Source organism: Oryza glaberrima, chromosome 8 (assembly GCF_000147395.1).
Source record: "Oryza glaberrima chromosome 8, OglaRS2, whole genome shotgun sequence".
Lineage (NCBI taxonomy): Eukaryota > Viridiplantae > Streptophyta > Magnoliopsida > Poales > Poaceae > Oryza > Oryza glaberrima.
In genome coordinates this window covers 24,461,538-24,481,276 of record NC_068333.1, presented here as the reverse complement: position 1 = coordinate 24,481,276, position 19,739 = coordinate 24,461,538, and the positions used below count along the sequence as shown (strand labels likewise).

General features: G+C 44.3%; 3 protein-coding genes across 3 annotated transcripts; 2 read left to right on the top strand and 1 right to left on the bottom strand.

Moving 5' to 3' along the window:
* Positions 1-319: 319 nt before the first annotated feature.
* LOC127782213 (beta-galactosidase 11) lies at positions 320-5,100 on the bottom strand. Its single transcript, XM_052309300.1, has 13 exons — positions 4,578-5,100; positions 4,378-4,490; positions 4,198-4,264; positions 3,924-4,016; positions 3,667-3,810; positions 3,372-3,466; positions 3,109-3,214; positions 2,922-3,006; positions 2,702-2,820; positions 2,243-2,595; positions 2,051-2,160; positions 1,832-1,941; positions 320-1,541 (listed from the first exon to the last, which is right to left on the bottom strand). Exons 1-13 carry the CDS (start codon positions 4,857-4,859, stop codon positions 672-674), a joined length of 2,547 nt encoding a protein of 848 aa, XP_052165260.1. The 5' UTR covers positions 4,860-5,100; the 3' UTR covers positions 320-671.
* An 805-nt stretch (positions 5,101-5,905) lies between these two features.
* Positions 5,906-10,017, top strand: LOC127782475 (probable L-ascorbate peroxidase 4, peroxisomal). Its single transcript, XM_052309676.1, has 9 exons — positions 5,906-6,200; positions 7,157-7,281; positions 7,778-7,827; positions 7,988-8,053; positions 8,134-8,182; positions 8,757-8,839; positions 8,931-9,010; positions 9,106-9,208; positions 9,590-10,017. The coding sequence occupies exons 1-9, from the start codon at positions 6,088-6,090 to the stop codon at positions 9,794-9,796; spliced, it is 876 nt and encodes a 291-aa protein (XP_052165636.1). The 5' UTR covers positions 5,906-6,087; the 3' UTR covers positions 9,797-10,017.
* Positions 10,018-16,062: 6,045 nt separating this feature from the next.
* Positions 16,063-17,188, top strand: LOC127781099 (myb-related protein Zm38-like). The gene is made up of 2 exons (XM_052308005.1): positions 16,063-16,408; positions 16,496-17,188. The coding sequence occupies exons 1-2, from the start codon at positions 16,146-16,148 to the stop codon at positions 16,962-16,964; spliced, it is 732 nt and encodes a 243-aa protein (XP_052163965.1). The 5' UTR covers positions 16,063-16,145; the 3' UTR covers positions 16,965-17,188.
* The last annotated feature ends 2,551 nt before the right edge of the window (positions 17,189-19,739 follow it).

Sequence of the window (19,739 nt, the reverse complement as noted above, 5' to 3'; positions counted from 1 at the left end):
TGTGGTTGGTCCATTGATGTGAATGAATGAGGTTGCAACCTGTAACTTGTGAATGGGTGAGGTGAGGAATACGATGGGCAATGGTCTCAACAAGCAGGTTATGTGCATTGGCCATTGGTGATGGCAAGCACATGTAAGATTCTCTGATGCAGCATAAGATATGTCATTCATGTGAGATGTGTATAGGTAAAGAGTCCAAGGAGAGCTTGTTGTAAGATTTGTCATGCAAGATGTATATGGGTTTCTGTCCGAGGACAGCATACTGAAATTTGGAATGTTTTACCTTCCATCAGGGATCAAAATGATGGTATATTAATTGCAAAGCAACTAGAGGTGAGAGCAAATGGTGCACACTATAGGATAGGACTTAGGATGATGTTGTGATGATTATATGTTGTTATTCACCAAATGGAATGGACTAGTATTTATTTGCATCAACAATTAATCAATCTACAGTCACCTACATATAAAACCATGGACGATGGTGCATACAAGGAGCTGAGCATGAATTGATTGTTTGCCTAAATAATTCCCCAGTGAAGTGAGTGAGATCGATGATGGATGGAACCAATCAAAGTACAATAGCAGCGGCGGCAGCAGCAGCAGGTCAAAGCTTTAACTATCTGAGAATCTGATGAGAGACAAGAAGAGAGATGTGGCGGCTGGCTAGCTTATTGCGCGGTGGCGGCGGAACGAGGAGGCCTCTTGGAGCACTTGGCCTGGACGGCGAGCGTGCCGGTGGTGCCGGGGCAGTGGACGTCGCCGCCGTAGACCTCGCTGGAGACGACGAGGGAGCAGGTCTTCCGGCCGACGCAGGCCTTCTCGACCACCTCCTTGGTGCGCGGCGCGTGGCAGCTGCCGACGGTGTAGTTGCCGCAGATGCCGAGCGGGTTGCCGTAGCTGGCGAACACCACGGACTGGATGGTCTTCTTGGTCGGGCACGACAGCACCGCCGTCGGCTTGAGGCCGCCGGCGCCGGCGCCGGCGCCGGCCACCGCCTTGGGCTGGCTGTCCTTGCTCTCCCACGACCACCGGACGTGCGCCGGGTTCTTCTCCGTCATGAAGGTGCAGATGTTGTCCCGCTTCACCGTCAGGATCATGATGGCGTCGGGCTTGCCCCCTTCCTCCTCGAAGAACATGAGCGTGTTGCCCTTGGGGCGGAGCAGCGACCTCGGGACGTGGTAGAGGTACTGCGACGGCTTGCCGAGGGCGTGGTGGTAGGAGACCCAGTAGCGGCCGAGGCCCTCGCCGTTGACGAAGAGGAAGCCCTTCCCCATGGGGGTGAGGTCGATCACCACCGGGTCGGTCCCCGACGGCGGGTCGAACCGCCGCCGGTACCACGTCAGCGGCTGGTTGTCCTTCCCGGGCTTCCACGCCACCGCGCCCATCCCTTGCTCCGAGTGCACCCGCCGCCGCTCGCCGTCGAGCCCCACCACGTGCCCCCACCCGTTCGTCGTCAGGTCCAGCGTCCCCGTGTTCAGCCCCTGGATCGTCACCGTGTACACCCCGGCCATCCGGTGCTCCAGGTATGACCCACTGTCCTGAAATAACAAAAAAAAAAACAACCACCATGGTTGTTGTTGCCCATCATATCCAATGTTTTAAATAGCGGGCTAAAACATTTAGCGATTAGCTTCTCAGACAACTATAGCGATAACTATAGTGGGCTAAATAGGGTTATAGCGGCTAAATTGTACATAAAAGCAAATAGCTGGAACTCTTCTCAAACAGATATAGCGGAAGATTTAAAACCCTGATCATATCACCACCAAGCTCCATCCTAAGAAGAACAACAATCATCAAAATGGTGGGTGGATGAAAGCTTTATTACCATGAGACCCAGCGTGGAGGAGAGGATGGCGACGTGGTTGACGCCCACTTTGAGATCCATCGCCTTCTCCATCGTGAACGCCTTGTTGATCTTCGTCCCGTGCCCGCACCCTGCAATATTTCAATTCATCCAAACGCACAGGTGGATGGAATCAAGCAGCAGCAACAACAACAACAATGGAACAACAAGAAGATGGAAGAAAGCATCCAAGTTAGTTACCTACGAAAGCGTCATTGACAAACGCCACGATGGCGTGTCCATGGCTGCTCACCTCCAGCACCGGCTTGACCTCCTTCCGGTACGGCAGGTCGTCCGTCTCCAGCCGGAAGCTGAGACAAACAGACGACCATATTACAAATCTTAACATGGTATCAGAGCCATTCAGAAAGACAACGACTACTACCTACGTACCTGGTGGTGTACCAGAGGTAGTCGGTCTTGTCCTTGGTCTGGTTGTACTGCTCGAGTGGCCTCTGCGTGCGGATGGAGGTCTTGCTGTAGCGGGGGATCTTCTCCTCACTGTACATCTCCCACACGTTGTCCTGCACCGTCTGGTCGGCGAAGTGGAAGGTGCGCTGGTTGTGCTGCGAGTTGACGTGCTGCGTGCTGAACACCACCGTCTTGCAGTCGGCGAGGATGCTGATCGACCGCCGCGCCACGAAGTACTTCTGCCCCCTGAACGTCACCGTCCCGTCCTCCTTGGTGTTGTGGTTCGACAGGAACGCCACGCACACGTTCTTCTCCTTCATCTCGAACACCCGAGCCTGCATTGCATTGCACCATGGAAACACATCATCATCATCATCATCATCAACAATGGCGTCCTACGTCTTCTTCCTCTTGCCGTCACTGCCATTGCCATGGCATTACCTCGTAGAGTTTGCCGAGGGGCTGAACGGAGGGGTTGCCCCAGAGGAGGGCCTTCTTGCAGTGACGGAGAGCGTGGTGCAGGTCCCTGAGATGGCCCCATTTAGGCTCCTTGTACAAGCCTGCTCATTGCACGTTAGAAACTGAATTTTTCATAACTCACGGTGCTTCATCTTACACACATTTCTTGGGTACTGTGGATGGATTGTTCAGGGTTGCATACCGAATTCGTCGAGGGGGGCCTCGTCGTAGTATCTCGGCATCACGAACGCGGCGCCGTTCCTTCCAAAGTTGGTTCCTCCATGGTACTGTTAATTATTCACACAAGTAAAGCCACCAGTGTCAGTTCTGTCAGAAATTTCATCTCTCTTCTTTGTCAAGAACAGGTTACTGTTGCTGTTCAGTACTACCATGTAGTAGTTTGCCATTGTGCCGCCAACGGAGAAGAAGCGCGCCACTGAGAATGCAATGTCCTCTGCAGAACGTTGGGACGGTGGATCACCGAAAACTCTGTACCTGTAGAGATCAAGAACCACCCCCCAGAAAGAAATAGAACATGTTAATCACTAAGAAGTCTGCATAAGTAGTATATATTTTTTCTCTCACTGACAACATTGACAATGATCTTACAAAACAAGATGAATTGGATTTTACTCAAGTAGTAGTAACTTACTGAGCAGTCCAGTTTTCAGTCCACAAGAGGGGCTTCTTCTTGTCAGCTGGACCCGGCCAAGTATCTCCACAGTGCCTCCCATTGCAGGTAGGGATCTGTTGGATAAAATAAAATTCAGATTTAATGGCTAAATCATGGTAAATCCTGAACATGAAAGGTACTGTCAATCCAAAAGTTTGAACAAATTAAGTAACACTTTTGTTCTTTGGCCATGAACAGTCTAGTATCAAGTTTTTATTCCATCGAGAATACTTGCACATGCTATAAAATGTATGTATGATCTTAATGAAGTTACCACTTCACCAGGAGCTTTAGTCTGCTTGCACATGATCCACGGGACACCGGTGTTGGTTGCGATGGCCATCTTAGCTGCCCAGTTGATGTACTTGGTACCGGCCTCTTTGAATGCCACCTCCAGGTGCTGGTACTCATTCTCAATCTGTTATGATCATGTAACCAAGAATCACCATCAGCATTCAGAATGTCATTATTCCTTAGCACATTGCCAGATTCTAAGAAACAGGAAGAAAGGGATCAATTTGAAAGATGAACCTGTGCCAGAATGATGGGGCCTCCTTGTGATGCGAAGAGCTTTGCTTCCTTGAGCTTGTTCACTATGAGAGTGACAAACTGCTTCATGTACTTCTGCATACATGAAGTTCAAAAAAAAAGGAGATAATCATCATATTAGAACATTCCTGCATTTCAAATACACCTGGCCAGTATTTCGGACAATCACCAAACAAGTTTTCAGAAACTGGAGCAATTAGTTGTCTCAGTCATACTGCGTAAGAAAATTGGATCATGATGTTGTCAGATTTGTCACCTTGAAAGGCTCATTGTTCGTCCGGAAGATAATGTCAGGGATCTCCCGGAGCCAATATGGCAGACCTCTGAAGAAAAACAACAACAAGAAGAAGAGGCAAAAATATAAACAGGAGTTGCAAAATGCAGAGATGAACACGCATGCATGTCTGAATGAGATGGTGAAGCCACACAAACAAACCCATGGTTCCATTCAGCCTGCACGAAGGGCCCGATCCTGACAATGGCGTACATCTCCTTCTCCTGGATCAGCTTGAAGAACTTGATCAAATCATACCTCCCTTCAAAATTGTACTGAGAAAAAAAAACAATCATTCATTTAGACATGATTTATGAAATCAAATGCAAATTGAGCAATGTGTGAGGGGATGAGGTGCTCACGACGCCCTGCTCGGGCTCATGGCCGTTCCAGAAGACGTAGCTCTCGATGACGTTGAGGCCGCCCTCCTTGGCCTTGCTGATGAGGTCGGGCCACGTGTCCGGCGGGCTCCGCGGGTAGTGGATGGAGCCGGAGAAGAAGATCTCCCGGTGGCCGTCGATGATCAGCGACCGGCGGTCGTAGGTGATGACGGTCCCGTTCTTGGTCAGCTCGTAGCCCGACGCCGCCGCGGCGAGCGCTGCGACGGCGGCGGCGACGACGGCGAGCACCGCGGCCGCGGACATGTCATACAAGGAAGGAAGGACGAGCAAGGAGGGCGGTGGCGAGCGCGCGTGAAAGAAACCAAAGGCTTGGTGGTGGCGCTGCTGCTAGTCCTAAAGAAGGAGGTGGTGGTGGAAGGAGTGGACGCGCGGGAACAAAGGGGATCCGTCCGTACGGCCATGGCCGCTGTCAAAACGGCGCGCGGTTGCATGCGGATTTGGCGCGCGGTGGTGCAAGAACATCAAGTAGATCGAGAGGAGCCTAATTTTGGAAGGAACTGACATGGATGCCATGCAATTGCAGCAAATTAGTGCTCGTTCAAATATGATCAAGTTAGATTTAACTATGAATCTGTATGAATGGTTTGTGAGCGCAAACCAAATCAGTTTGGAAGATGAACAGGTAAGGCAGTTGCTGGATTGCAGCGCTCCAGTAATTTGTAATTTGGTTTGCCATTGATAAGATTTTTTTTTTCGTTTTGCACACTTGAGTCCAAAATAAGTATTGCATGGAATATTTTAATCCAACAGTGAATCGACGATACAATTCATAAATGATCTGCGAACAAAAATCAAATCAGTTTAAAAAGATCCTCTTATTCAGAGTATATACCTCGGTGTTAAATGTGAAGAAGAAAAGCGAAAGGGTTTATAGCCCAGTGGTTACAAAAGTCTCAGTAGCACCTTAGGTCCTGGCCTCCTGGGTTTGACGTACCCGTCAACAGCGAGACGCATGTGGTGACTTCATCAATCTTTAGGATGAATTTGCTAGCCCAGTCTTCGAAGATGCTCATAAGGGTAGGGTTTGCGTGTGTGTTGTGAGTGTCTGCGTTGTACTATGTAATTCTAAAAAAAAAAGTGAAGGAGAAAAGGTGTAAGACAGAAAACAAAACAAAAAAATATATTTTTATTTCAAACAAACAAAAAGAGAAAATAATATTTGAGAGAAAATAAAATTGGACGTGTAAAAAAAATAAAGAAGGTGAAGAAAAAAAATCTGACAGTGAGGGCCCACACGCCTTAATACAGTCATGGCAGAAGGTGTAAAAACTACAGTAGCAGCAGACGACGACTCGAGGGGGCGGAGCAACCAATCGCTGCCTCCCCGCGTTATCTCTTCTCCCCCCACACGCACAGTAGCCAGTGAGTACTAGTCACACCACACGCTTGGCTTGACGCCGCACGCCTCCCGCTCCGCCGCCGGCCGATCTCTCTAGGGCTTCCAACCTCGCCGGCGACGCGACGCCACGCCATGGCCGCCCCGGTCGTGGACGCCGAGTACCTCCGCCAGGTCGACAGGGCGCGCCGCCACCTCCGCGCCCTCATCTCCTCCAAGGGATGCGCGCCCATCATGCTCCGCCTCGCGTACGTACCCCCCTTCCTCCTCTCCTGCTCCTCCTAGAACCCTCCCCTAGTTCCTAATCCTTGTGATGGATTCTCGCGGCGATGGCGAGGGAGGGAGCTCTCGTGTGTTTGGATTTGGAACCCGCTCGGCTCTGCTTGCCTCGAGTGGTGGGATGAGTTACTGGTGGTGGTGGTGAGATGGGTCGCTTGCGATTGCGAGACTGTATAATTGGGTTTGGTTAGCTGCTTGCGGCGGATACCTGGCTCTGGTCCGTGGCGTGGCTGTTGAGCGAGGCAATTCGTCGAACACCTTGAGTGCGTGCGCGCCTGCTTTGGATGGCTACCAGATTTGGTTTTGATTGTGTGACTGCGTCTTTGGAATTAACGAGGAACGGCGGACGATGTTTAGTTCGCTAGATCACATGTAGTGTTGCGCGCGCGTTTTTCTGTTGATCCGTTGGTTTTCTCGTACTAGTCAGTAGCAGCCTAGCAGGGGAGAGCGAGCATTTTTAATCACTCCCCATATTCCCGCATAACGGCAATATCGCAGGAAGCTAAGACGAATTTCTTATTTCTGTCTATATTAGTAGGTGTTCCACTCCATGAGCTTCGTGTTACATTTGTGGAGCTGATGAGAGACCTGTGTTACAAACTTTGGAACAAATAAGTGATGTTTCATTATCTAAAAAAAAGGGGATGTTTGCACTACTGCTGCAAATGTTCTATGTATATTGTAATTATGAATGGACTCAGAAGAAGCATTACCATTTAACGCACCATTACAGATAGTGCAGCGTGTATTTGCTAATTAATTAGTACTTTATATATGGAATTGTGATTTTTTTTTTATCTTATATGTTGTATTCAGTGTTCTTCTGTAATGTACTATGAGTTTTTCTCATTTATCATGGAGGATATTCTGCGTGCTCTTGGATTACTCTTGGACTAAAACTTAGTTCCTGTGCACTCCCTTGCAGATGGCATGACGCGGGCACTTATGACGTGAACACAAAAACTGGTGGTGCAAATGGTTCAATTAGATACGAGGAAGAGTACACTCATGGTTCAAATGCTGGTCTAAAGATTGCTATTGATCTTCTCGGTATGTATTGTTTGTCCCCAATGTGCTCCTAGATGATTAGACGAAAGTAGCTTTCACTTTTCCCCCATTGTCAGAATGACTCTAGTTCCCTTTAAACTACTCATCACCTATATGATTGGTGCCTCTTAAGAAATCAATTTGAGTTTTCTTGTCAGTTTCTCAAAATTCTTTTCTCTTTCTATTGTTTTGGGTTTTACCTTGATGGCTTGATCGGACTACAAACTAACTCTTTTTTTCTCTAATTCAGGGATCAAATATTTTGGGAGAAATAACTAAAAAACAAGAATTGATCGGACTACAAACTAACTCTTTTTTTCTCTAACCATGTTTTGCAACTATTCTCAATGGTGTTGCAGTACTCATCACTCTTGTCTGTACAATTGCATTATTTACCTGTTACACGTTATCTAGTTTATTGTTATATTGTCACTTTATTCAGTGATGAAATAAATCGAATGATCACTTATGCTTCTCCAATTGTCTTTTACTGCAACAGAGCCTATTAAAGCCAAGAGCCCTAAGATCACATATGCTGACCTTTATCAGGTAAATTAGCGTTGCTTGAATTGGCTCTTGTGCTGTCAACTTATTATAAGAGTGCCTTGATACTGTGACATCTTTTTTTTTTCTTGTCGCACATTTGAGCTTTTTGATCTTATCGATTACTGTGTAAATTTTTAAGATCCTAACTAGATTTTTCTTACAGCTTGCTGGAGTTGTTGCAGTTGAAGTTACTGGGGGTCCAACTGTTGAGTTCATTCCTGGAAGACGTGTACGTGAAATAACATTTCTTTATGAATGGATGCATCTTGTATTGATTCACACTTATTAAGTTCTTTTGACCTGAATCAGGATTCATCAGTTTGCCCCCGTGAAGGGCGTCTTCCTGATGCTAAGAAAGGTAATTGCCACAAACTATTCTTTGAACTGGTCTACCTTTTCTTTTGTCATTTTATATAATCATGCTTCCTGACTCCTAGTGTTTGAAGCAATGAGTCAAAATATATGTTAGTTTTCTACATGTATCACATTTAGTCCCATGCATTTCTCCTGTACTTGTCTGCTAGTACTCATGTTCTGGCATTTAGTACTTAGTGTTGCTTGAGACAACCCAGTTCATGCAATACATACCGTAATATGTACATTATCTTAAACACACATACATCTCTTCGTAGATGGGAGCCTCGTCTTTCATTTATCTTATATTCCTGCATATGCAGTATAGTTGTCATTTAGGTGTCATACCAGCAGGTGCTGTTGTATGTCTGGTATTTGTTTTATGTTATTTATCTGTTTTCCTATTCCTTCTGCCGAAGTCTGTTTTCCTTTCTTACATTTACTGGGATGCAAGGTGCCAGTTCCTATTTTAGTATTTTAATAACTGGTGTCAGAATCCTGTTTTGATATGTACAATCGTAATCATATATCTATTTTTATGGGGGTATATCTGCATTTTATCTTTGTTTCATGAGCAGGTGCACTGCACTTGAGGGACATCTTTTACCGGATGGGCTTATCAGACAAAGATATAGTAGCTTTATCTGGGGGTCACACTCTGGTAAATGCTCTAATTAATGTAGAATTTGTGTAGTGGTAATCCTGATTCTTCATGAGAAGCACAGTTTTAACAACTCGCTTTATACTTCAAGGGAAGGGCACATCCTGAAAGGTCTGGATTTGAAGGCGCATGGACTCAGGAGCCTCTGAAGTTTGACAATTCGTACTTTCTGTAAGTTGAATACAAAACTGGGTCATTTACGTACTAATTCTGGGCACTAGATTTGAGGTCAGAAGATAACAGTGTAATATTTTATTTAACTACAGTGAGCTACTGAAGGGGGAATCTGAGGGGCTTCTGAAGCTCCCAACTGATAAGGCATTATTGGAAGATCCTTCATTTAGACGCTATGTGGATCTTTATGCTAGGGTAAAAAAAGGATCTTTTTATATATATTTTTTCTATTCCTTGCACTTAAAACTCCCCCATTTTATATGCCCTTTTATCCACTTTTTAGGACTATAGGACCATTAACAAACTATAAAGTGTTTGAATTTGTTAGTTGAAAATGCTATTAATAGATTTATTTATTGTCAAATATGATCTCGGAGCATTATATTTTTACAACTTTTACTGCTATATAATTGGAAGCGAATAATTTTCAAAATGCTACAAGAACTGTTTTTATATCTACAATGGCAAACAAATAATAAAAGAATAGAGAATATTTCATGCCGACGTACTATGCCTTGGCGGTGCTCCATAATATAAGTTTTACATTCAGAACCATTTCTTCTGTTCATATGGCAGGATGAAGACACCTTCTTCAAGGACTATGCTGAATCGCACAAGAAACTTTCTGAACTTGGCTTCACTCCACGGAGCAGCGGCCCTGCATCTACGAAATCTGATCTTTCAACTGGTGCTGTACTCGCACAGAGTGCTGTCGGGGTAGCTGTTGCTGCAGCTGTAGTTATCGTGAGCTACCTATACGAGGCTTCTAAGAAGAGCAAGTAAGATTGCTATGTTCTTCATCAGCATGGCTTCATAGTAAGTATCAGGGTCAAATAACAGAATTCTAGTGATGATCCAGCCATACCCCCCCCCCCCCCTTTCAACCCAAAAAATATTCAAAATTCATACGAACACTTCCTTCATGTCTACATATACCCTATCAATATTTCATGGGGAATTATATGGAGATGACATAGCTTCACTATTTAAAAGCACTTTGGACATATATTATTCCGTCTTCTGTGTGCTCTCTAATATCTACAAGAACAGTGGTTTGTGTCCTTCGAATGTTTGGTCAACTCACTCGCTAGCAGTTCAAAAACTGATAGACGCCAAAGGTGGAACAAGTAATTAACTTGCCTGAAGGGATATTTTATACCGGAGACCAACCAGTTATGTTTTACGTAAGCGTGGCTCTGAAGGTCCTTTTTTTTTACTCGTAAAGTTCCAGTCATATGATGGCAACTGATAACAATTCGTACATGATAACGTTTTTAGAGGGATGCTTGTAATTGTAATTAACTCATGAGGAGTTGGTAGTAGTTGTTACAACTTACAACAACACGTGCAAAGATAATGTCATACCGTGTGTTTTTCATTATAGTATTCACGAGCATGCTGATGAACCAACCTGACCCAACACACGACCGTGGCTAACTGACGGCTATACCTATTCAATACTGATTCTTGTAGTTCTAAGCAATCGCAACTTTTGCAAGAAGTGTCACGGGCAAGCGATGAATTCAGGCAAAATTGTTATAATTTATTGACCAATTGATTAGGATTTGCGCCCACCAACTGATTTGGAACTAGCCACTGTTTTGCAAAGACATAATTAAATTGGAAGGAAAGAGTAGAGATTGACATGGTATCACATCATGTGTGGAAGAAAATATCATGTGTTCTTGTCTACTGTTTGTTAATATCGTGTGGCTCATCAACTTCAGTTTCGATTCTTTAGACAAGCCATGTACAATGGGTCCTAGTTCTCGAAGGTATTAAGATTCTTAAGCCAGAATTCAAGGTCATCAATTGGAATGTGTAACGGCACTACAGCAGTAGCAGACTAGATTTTTCAAGTCCTGTGAGGCTGGAACAATCGTACACTGCTACCTAACCTAACACATGATCACCCAAGACTAATCTGCATGAGAGAATCAGAAAAATTAAATACTAATGTTAGGTATTTGATCATTACACATCACACACGTACTTAAAAAGGTGACACTACAGTCGTGCACAGTAATTGCTCTGGAGCTTTCTGCATACACAATGAGTCACTGAGAATGTAGGACAGCGGTGTAGATAAACATGTGACGTGGCCGTCCTATAAACCGGCCACGTGTACGCCTTTTTTATTTCTCGAAGGTACACTCTACTACAGGAGCAATCAAAATGGTCCATCGCCATTGTACTCACTCACCAATAAGAGAGGCCCATCGAATCGATCGGTAGCACACAAGTACTAATCAAAAGAGATTATTAGCCCATACAGTACAGATGTGTCGCCATGGATTTGTTAGTTCCTCCTAACCAGCTACAGTTATATATTGGGGCAATTTCGTTTATGCCCCCACTTTAGTATCCAATATTGATTCTACCCCTACTTTTTAGAGTTTTCGTTTTTGCCCTCACTTTTTTGAACCGAACAAATTTTTTACCCCTGTTTTGGATGGAGAAGTTAACGGTGTTAAATTCTTGTCAAAAGGACATTTATACCCTTTCATATCTCTATTTATTAGTTGTGTTTTTGCCCCCATTTTATGCATGGCTTTGGAAATTTAAATTCTTGGCAAAAGGACATTTAAATGACCCACACTAACATAACAATTTGCACAGATTCTGAATTTGATGGAATTTCTACAAAATTTCAGCAGCATTTTGACAAATTGAACAAATTTTTGATAAAATTTCAACAACATCTCGGCACCATCTCCAAGCCCCCTGCAGGTCGCCACCTGCCCAACGCCCGCCGTCGCCTGGTCGCCACCCGGCCGACGCCGCCAAGTCCGGATGCCGCCGCCGCCTAGCCGACGCCTGCCGTCGCCTGGTCGCCGCCCGGCTGACGCCGCCACATCTGGATGCCGCCAACGCTCGCCGTCACTTGGTCGCGGCCTTGGCATCCGAGCAGCCGCCATTGTCGCCGCGCGCGGTGGGCGGCGAGCCGGGGGGGCTTGTCCTCGCGTGCGCCGACCTCGTCCACCGGGGGGATCTCGACGGGGCACGCCGCGTCGCGCCGACGCCGTGCTCGACTAGCCCCCTCCACCCCGCCGCCTACCCCTCTTCCCACCGCCGCCTAGCACCTCAGCGTCGCCGCCTAGCCCCCTCCACCCCGCCGCCACCTAGCGCGCCGCTTGGCCGCCGCCGCTGCCTAGCGCGCGCCGCTGGGCCTCCGCGGCGCCCTCTCCCCGGCCGCTCTCCTACACGCGCCGGGAGGAGCGGCCCCTGGCCGACGCCCAGTTTCCTCCGTCGCCGCCGCTGCCGCCCACTCGCCGCCGCCTGCGCTGCTTGGGTCTTTGCGGTCTCGGCGAGAGAAGGAAGAGTCTCTGTATTGTTAACATTTCACAGGGGTAAAAAGGTAAATCACTAATTCAAAAATTCTTTATTTCCTTCCATAAATCCGGTCCCACTAACTTCCATTCAATCCAGGGGTAAACGCCTCTTTCAGTTCAAAGAAGTGAGGGTAAAAACGAAAACCCTAAAAAGTAGGGGCAAAATCAATATTAGAGATGAAAGTGGGGAAAAACGAAATTGTCCCCTATTTAAATGGTTGTACATATCAAACTTTGACAGGGCTTTAGCTTCTAGATTCTTTTCCACAGTAGTCGAAACCTAATTAAGTGTCAATGGATCTCGGAGAAAGGAATGGAGGGCAACAGGAGTTAGAACCTTTGCTTTAATTATAACCCATAACAATAATTCGGTGAATAATCTATCTCAAATGTTACTAAAGTGTGCTTGCACAAGCATACCGGTGCTAAAACGGCTATAGCTGTTGCCAAGCTGATGTAATCACAGCCGTTTACTGCTAGAAATGAAATGATGTTGTCTATTGGTAGTATTATACTACCAATATTATTATGGGTAAATTTGTAATTTTCTAATACAATGGTAGAGTTACTTTATCCTTTATGTTTTTTTGGCTAAATCGATCTATGATCATCTATTGCGCTGGCATCGCTCATATTACATAAAAAGCTAAAAACAGAAAAACAAATATTCACTGCTAAATAAATATTATATCCTTTCCGCACTTTTTTTACTAAAAATATAAATAAATCTTAACTCTTTAATCATAACTCTTTAATAAATAAGATTAATGGTTCATATTGTTTTTTACTACAGGTGGAAAACATCATAACCATGAGGTTCTTTGAGAAGAGCAGGGATTGAGTACAACAATTGACACTATGGTACTGGGAGGGAGTAGGTAACAGATGTGTTTTTCCCAGTCGTGTTGATGTCCTGATGACTATTTACCAAGAATCGGATCATCATAATTTGGCGTGCACAAGGTTTTGTGATCCTACTTCGCAGAGTACACGTGTGGAATTTCATCATTTCATGGGTTTGGTGAAATCAATTCAAAAAGGACTGAGTTCGGTGAGATTTTTTCTTTAGTCCAGTATGCTGACCAAAACATGAACTACCAATCTATGTGAGGAATGTATCAGGCACACTTCCAAAACTGAAATTAATTTAGCAACGTTTATTACGCCTTTGACAGATCAATCGAACTGTCCACGAAATGGAGATCCCCAGCGAGGATTAATTAGCCGCATGCTAAATACACGAGTACAAATCTATTTTAAAACCTGTCATTTTCCATCGTTTAGTTTAATCAATAACGAGCAACTAAGTCTATGGTTATAGGTCGGCGTGTTCAAATCTCTCCCCTTCGGGAACATGGGTTAACTAAAGCAGGTTTGATTTTGATTTTTTTTTAATCACGAGAACATGTATCCCAATTTCAAACATAATTCCATGCAAGAAAAACATGAATTTGTCATAAAAATCGCCCCGTTGTGCGAAATGATCTTCCCATCGAGCAGAATTGATCCACGAGATATCCATGCGAGATTATTTGACGCGACACTTAAAATATAATATTTAATAACAGGAGAATTTTAACACATCCTAATCCTCATAACACGGATTTGGATCAGGTGCAGTTGGTACTGTGACTGTAACTTATGCAGTCCATTGCCACCTGTTAGATCCGAATCTAACGGTCCACATGCACCCGATACTGTAGATCACTAGCAAAAAATATTCAGTATTTTGCGTTGACACTGTAGCTGATGATCTGGTCCATTCATCACCAAAATGAATGGATGTAATTGCATGCAGTAGTTAACTTACCGTCGCTGTTCATACTGCAGGTGATACCAATCCTCGGAACACTAATTGTATATGCTCCTTCCCTAATATTAACATACTACTAAATACAACTACCTCTACTACAGGATGTAAGTCATTTTACCCTACATCGACTTATAATTTTAGCAGAGATATCGCTGTTATTGACGACGGTCGACCAACTATGAATAGTTAGTTACTCCATTTGTCCTAAATATAAGGTATTTCGATTTTTTGATTGTACTGTTTGACCATTCATCTTATTCAATTTTTTTAAATTATTATTATTATTTTTGACTTACTTTATTATCCAAAGTATTTCAAGCACAACTTTTTATTTTTTATATTTATACAAAATTTTAAAATAAGATAAATAGTCAAACAGAGTAAAATATCAAAATCCCTTATATTATAGGACGGAGGGAGGAGTTTCTTATCGGTTCTATTGAAAAAATGGAAGTAGCCGTAGAAAAAAATAAAAATAAAAAAGGGAGCGTGAAAACCAAATAAATCGAAAGTGTTGTGTTCGGAAAGAGATCATAAAGTTATAAACTTAATAGGAAAGTAAATATTATCATGGTTACAACGTGATATCTCTCTGTATTTAAAACAATAGACTAGGTTAGACAGTTGACGCCACTTTTACCTATACCATAAATACAACTTTATTCCACCAATAATCAAATAAAGCTCATATATTCAATTTAACACGTGTCTGCTAAAACAGATACAATCAGCGTTTACACTTTCGATTTCGATGGAAATTTCGGTGATTGTCGGCAGTTCTCGTACCATTTTTTTTTTTTTTGAAATTTTGACAGATTTTGACCGGAGTTAAATAAACTTTGACCAACTTCAACAAAAAGAAATTGAGAGAATCCAAAAATTTTGGTCGATGCATTGATTTGCCGGTGAGGTCTTCCCAAATTTAGAACCGAAATTGCAATCACCGGATGCAATTGTGACTATTCCACGAACTCTTCGTGGCTAAGGCCTGGTTTAGTTGAGGAAATTTTTTTAAGTTTGATTATCACATTGGATACAGACACATATTTAAAGTATTAAACGTAATCTAATAACAAAACAAATTATAGATTCTACCAGAAAAATACGAGACGAATTTATTAAGCCTAATTAATCCGTCATTAGCAAATATTTACTGTAGCACCACATTGTCAAATCATGGCATAATTAGACTTAAAAGATTCATCTCGTAATTTACATACAAACTATATAATTGTTTTTTTATATTTAATACTCCATATGCGTGTCTACACATTCGAGGTGACCGCGTGATTTTTTTTTAACTAAACAGGGCCTAAGCAGCAGCAGCTAGTTAGAGCATGTACAATAGTAGACTGTAAGCCAACTATAAATATATTTTAAAGAGATAAAAGAAGATAGAGAAAAGCAGTGGGCTATAGATCTATAGCCAGCTGTAACACAAACTCCAAGACGTAATATGCGTATGATAGGTGGGATCAGCTATTAATAGTATAGCAAACACTATTATATGAATTGGCTATTACTTAGAAGATTTGAAGCTAGTAGTTAGCTATATTATTAAACTTGCTCTTACAATCAGTTACGAGTAGTATAGTAGCCCATAGCTAAGCTAGGTGTCAGGCGAGGCGCGCAGGATTTTATTACAGCGGCGAGCGAGCGCGACGGCGGCGGCGGGTAGGCCGCTCGCCCCGCCGCCGCCACATGTGTCGCCACCGCACGCGCCGCCGCCGCCGCCGCCCCCGCTTCCGCTTTGCACCTACCTAACCCACCTCTCTTCCCATCCCACGGGCGCGCCGACGTGGCGGCACCCACCGCCTCTCCCGCGCGCGCCAACGCCAACACGAGACCAACACCAACTAACCCAACCTAACCAAAAACTAAGTTGGCGCCTTTCCTTTCCCTCCCCGCCTATATAATCCCCTCCTCATCCACCCGCCGTGCGCCACCCACGACGACGACTCCTCGCCGCCGGCCGAGACCAACAGCGATGGGGAGGTCGCCGTGCTGCGAGAAGGAGCACACCAACAAGGGCGCGTGGACCAAGGAGGAGGACGAGCGCCTCGTCGCCTACATCCGCGCCCACGGCGAGGGCTGCTGGCGCTCGCTCCCCAAGGCCGCCGGCCTCCTCCGCTGCGGCAAGAGCTGCCGCCTCCGCTGGATCAACTACCTCCGCCCCGACCTCAAGCGCGGCAACTTCACCGCCGACGAGGACGACCTCATCATCAAGCTCCACAGCCTCCTCGGCAACAAGTAACTACGCTTCTCTTTTCTTGCCTTCTGCCTCACCTCGCCTCTCTTCCATCCATCGATTGCTCATCGATTTTCATCATCTGTCAGGTGGTCTCTGATCGCGGCGAGGCTGCCGGGGAGGACGGACAACGAGATCAAGAACTACTGGAACACGCACATCCGCCGGAAGCTTCTCGGCAGGGGGATCGACCCCGTCACGCACCGCCCCGTCAACGCCGCCGCCGCCACCATCTCCTTCCATCCCCAGCCGCCGCCAACGACGAAGGAGGAGCAGCTCATACTCAGCAAGCCGCCCAAGTGCCCCGACCTCAACCTGGACCTCTGCATCAGCCCGCCGTCGTGCCAGGAAGAAGATGATGACTATGAGGCGAAGCCGGCGATGATCGTGAGGGCGCCGGAGCTGCAGCGCCGCCGCGGCGGCCTCTGCTTCGGTTGCAGCCTCGGCCTCCAGAAGGAGTGCAAGTGCAGCGGCGGCGGCGGCGGCGCCGGCGCCGGCAACAACTTCCTCGGCCTCAGGGCTGGCATGCTCGACTTCAGAAGCCTCCCCATGAAATGAAATGATCCTGCAAACCAATCCATGATCGTTACACTTTCTCTTCTCTTTTGGGTTCTTGATTTCTTAGCTAGCTTTGGTTACTGCTTAGTGTTAGTCCTTAATTAGGATCAGATAGAGGAATACTTCCTTTGGGGAGATGATCAGTGATCTTGTTGATCACTTCCTCCATTTTGTGTAAATACTGTTCCACTCATACTTAGTTCAGTTGATGATATGGTTATTTAGGTTGTTGGATGTAAATTTGTTCTCGGTCTGAAAATCTATGGTATTTGTCATGCCTTGCCGAGAAGAAAATTCTTGTTACTAATTTCACGAACAAGACTAGATGCAGTAACTCAATAAAGAAATAAAGAAGTAAATCAGAAACATTCCTTGCATCCCTCCATGTCTAAAGTCTGAAATGAACAGAGCAGCTTCAAGACAATTCTCTGCTTCAGAGTGCAGACACCGGAGAACTGTACTGAAGATGCAGATATGCTCTGAATTAGGAGCAAAAAGAGTCTAATCTACTGTACTTGGTCGCCTTGTAACAGTCTACTGTACTACCGAAAACTCAAGGAAATCAAGAAAGGGTTTCACCTTTTTCTTCAGGACCCGATGAATGTGTCCGTCCCAAACGGGTTGGCGCCAATAACAACTAGTGTACTGATAAAAGCGCGAGGAGGAAATCAACCGCTACAAAGACAGGTCATGAGATGAGAGACTGAGCAAAGTGAGTGCCTCCGGCTAGTTCGGTAAAGTTGCTGCTGCCTTTCTGCCGTCGCCGTCGTTAATTTTTTTCAGCAACAGTGTGAGCTCCTGCCTATCTCTGAATACTCCCTCCATACTTTCTCTGTCCCAAAAAAGAATCAACCTAGACACGGATATAATATTATATTATATAACGAATCTGGATATCCAGATTCGTTATATAATATAATATTATATCCGTGTCTAGGTTGTTTTTCTTTTTACGGAGTGAGTACTCTTCTACTGTTCCATCTCAAGTTGCAGGGTCAGATGCTGCTGTTGCTGTTGCCGCCAAAAAAGCAGAGGCCTTGCACTGCCTCAACTTGCTCCAGGCGCCGCTTTGCATTGCACCCTTCTCCATGGATAAGATCAGATTCTGTTTCTGAATTGAATTTTTCAGGGTAACAGACATCAGGCTCAATAACTGATTCATGCATCATAATTAAGGACTCCTTTCATTTCTCACATGAACAGAAAAAACGCATTAGATTGCGGAATTAGCTGCTGTGCATTGCAGCTTTGCAGGGCAGCACGCAGGGATGAGCTCAGATTCTCTATTTCTGAAATTTTTCAGGGTAACACAGACATCAGACTGATTATTAGTAACTGATTCGTATCATGATTAATTAATTCTTCATCAGGATATTAGTATAATAAGCACGAGATGGAAGAACAGAAACACTGTCAAGATCATCGAGCAGGTAGCTGGTAGATGATCATCATAGATGGATCGATACGGAAGGCGGATTTGTTTATGCAGTTGCTATTAATTGCCGACATGACAAGGCGACAAGCACCTTCCAGACCAAGAGGGCCATGCCTTGTTTTGTCCCAAGTTGTAAGGTGGAGTACCACTAGTTGGTAAGTTAATTACTCCCTCCTTCACTGAATTCACTGAATGTTTGATGTCGTTGACTTTTTTAAACATGTTTGATCGTTCGTCTTATTTAAAAATTTTTATAAAATATGTGAAACTATATGTATACATAAAAGTATATTTAACAATAAATTAAATGATAGAAAAAAAATTAATAATTACTTAAATTTTTTGAATAAGACAAACGGTCAAATACTTTTTAAAAAGTCAATAGCGTCAAACATTTTGGGACGAGGGAGTACTAGTTAATTTTGATTAATCTACTTTTGTTATTCAGTGGAGTATTACAGTGGTGTTGCACCTGCCATTTTCGGCCCATCGGTAGGTTCCGGTTCGTCCTAATGTCACTTTTGCTGGATTATAATTTGTAATGATCTTCTGCTACGATTTTCCGAGAATTTTATTACAGCACCTATGTCGTGAATGGTAAGGCATTCATAAATAATAACCATTTGGTTTAGTTTGCTACCATTCACCAACCTTTGAAATGTTCACATGATTACGTCCTATATGAAGGACAATGATTACATCCTATATAAAAGACATGAATTTTACCAGATTTTTGTATGTAATTTACACGAAATAATTCAAATCCCTAAAATTCAGAGAAATTGTGTGTATTAGATGGAGATATAATATGTTGAAACAGGTCGGACCCGTGACCTTATCTGCATTTCGGCCAACAGAATATAAACCTCCTTTAATGCATGCATCTAGGAAGAAAAGCATCTATATGGCCCTTTCAGAACAGATAAAAAGTTTGATTAGAAGAAGCTAATTAATAAAGGTGTCAAAAGTCATGGGAAAAAAAATCACGTAGTATTAGGTCCATTCAACTACATTCAAATTCGATTCAGGAACCTAGACACATTGCTATTCTACCATCAGCACAAAAGGGCAACCTATACATATCTCTCATTTCTAAAGTAGTATTAGCATCATGATTAACTGACCACAAGAAGCATACACAGAGAAAAATCTTTCATTTCTGTGTGCCACATCTGGAATTCTGACGGTGGTTTCTACTTTGGTGTTGAGTCTTTGATTCTGCAACGTTGAACCTGCCCAGTTGGGATCAGTTTCTTGCTAAATTGATTTGCAAGCTTTCGTTTCTTAACTTTTGGGTAATGTCTGAAGCATCAGGCTAAATGCTAATCTACACACAAATT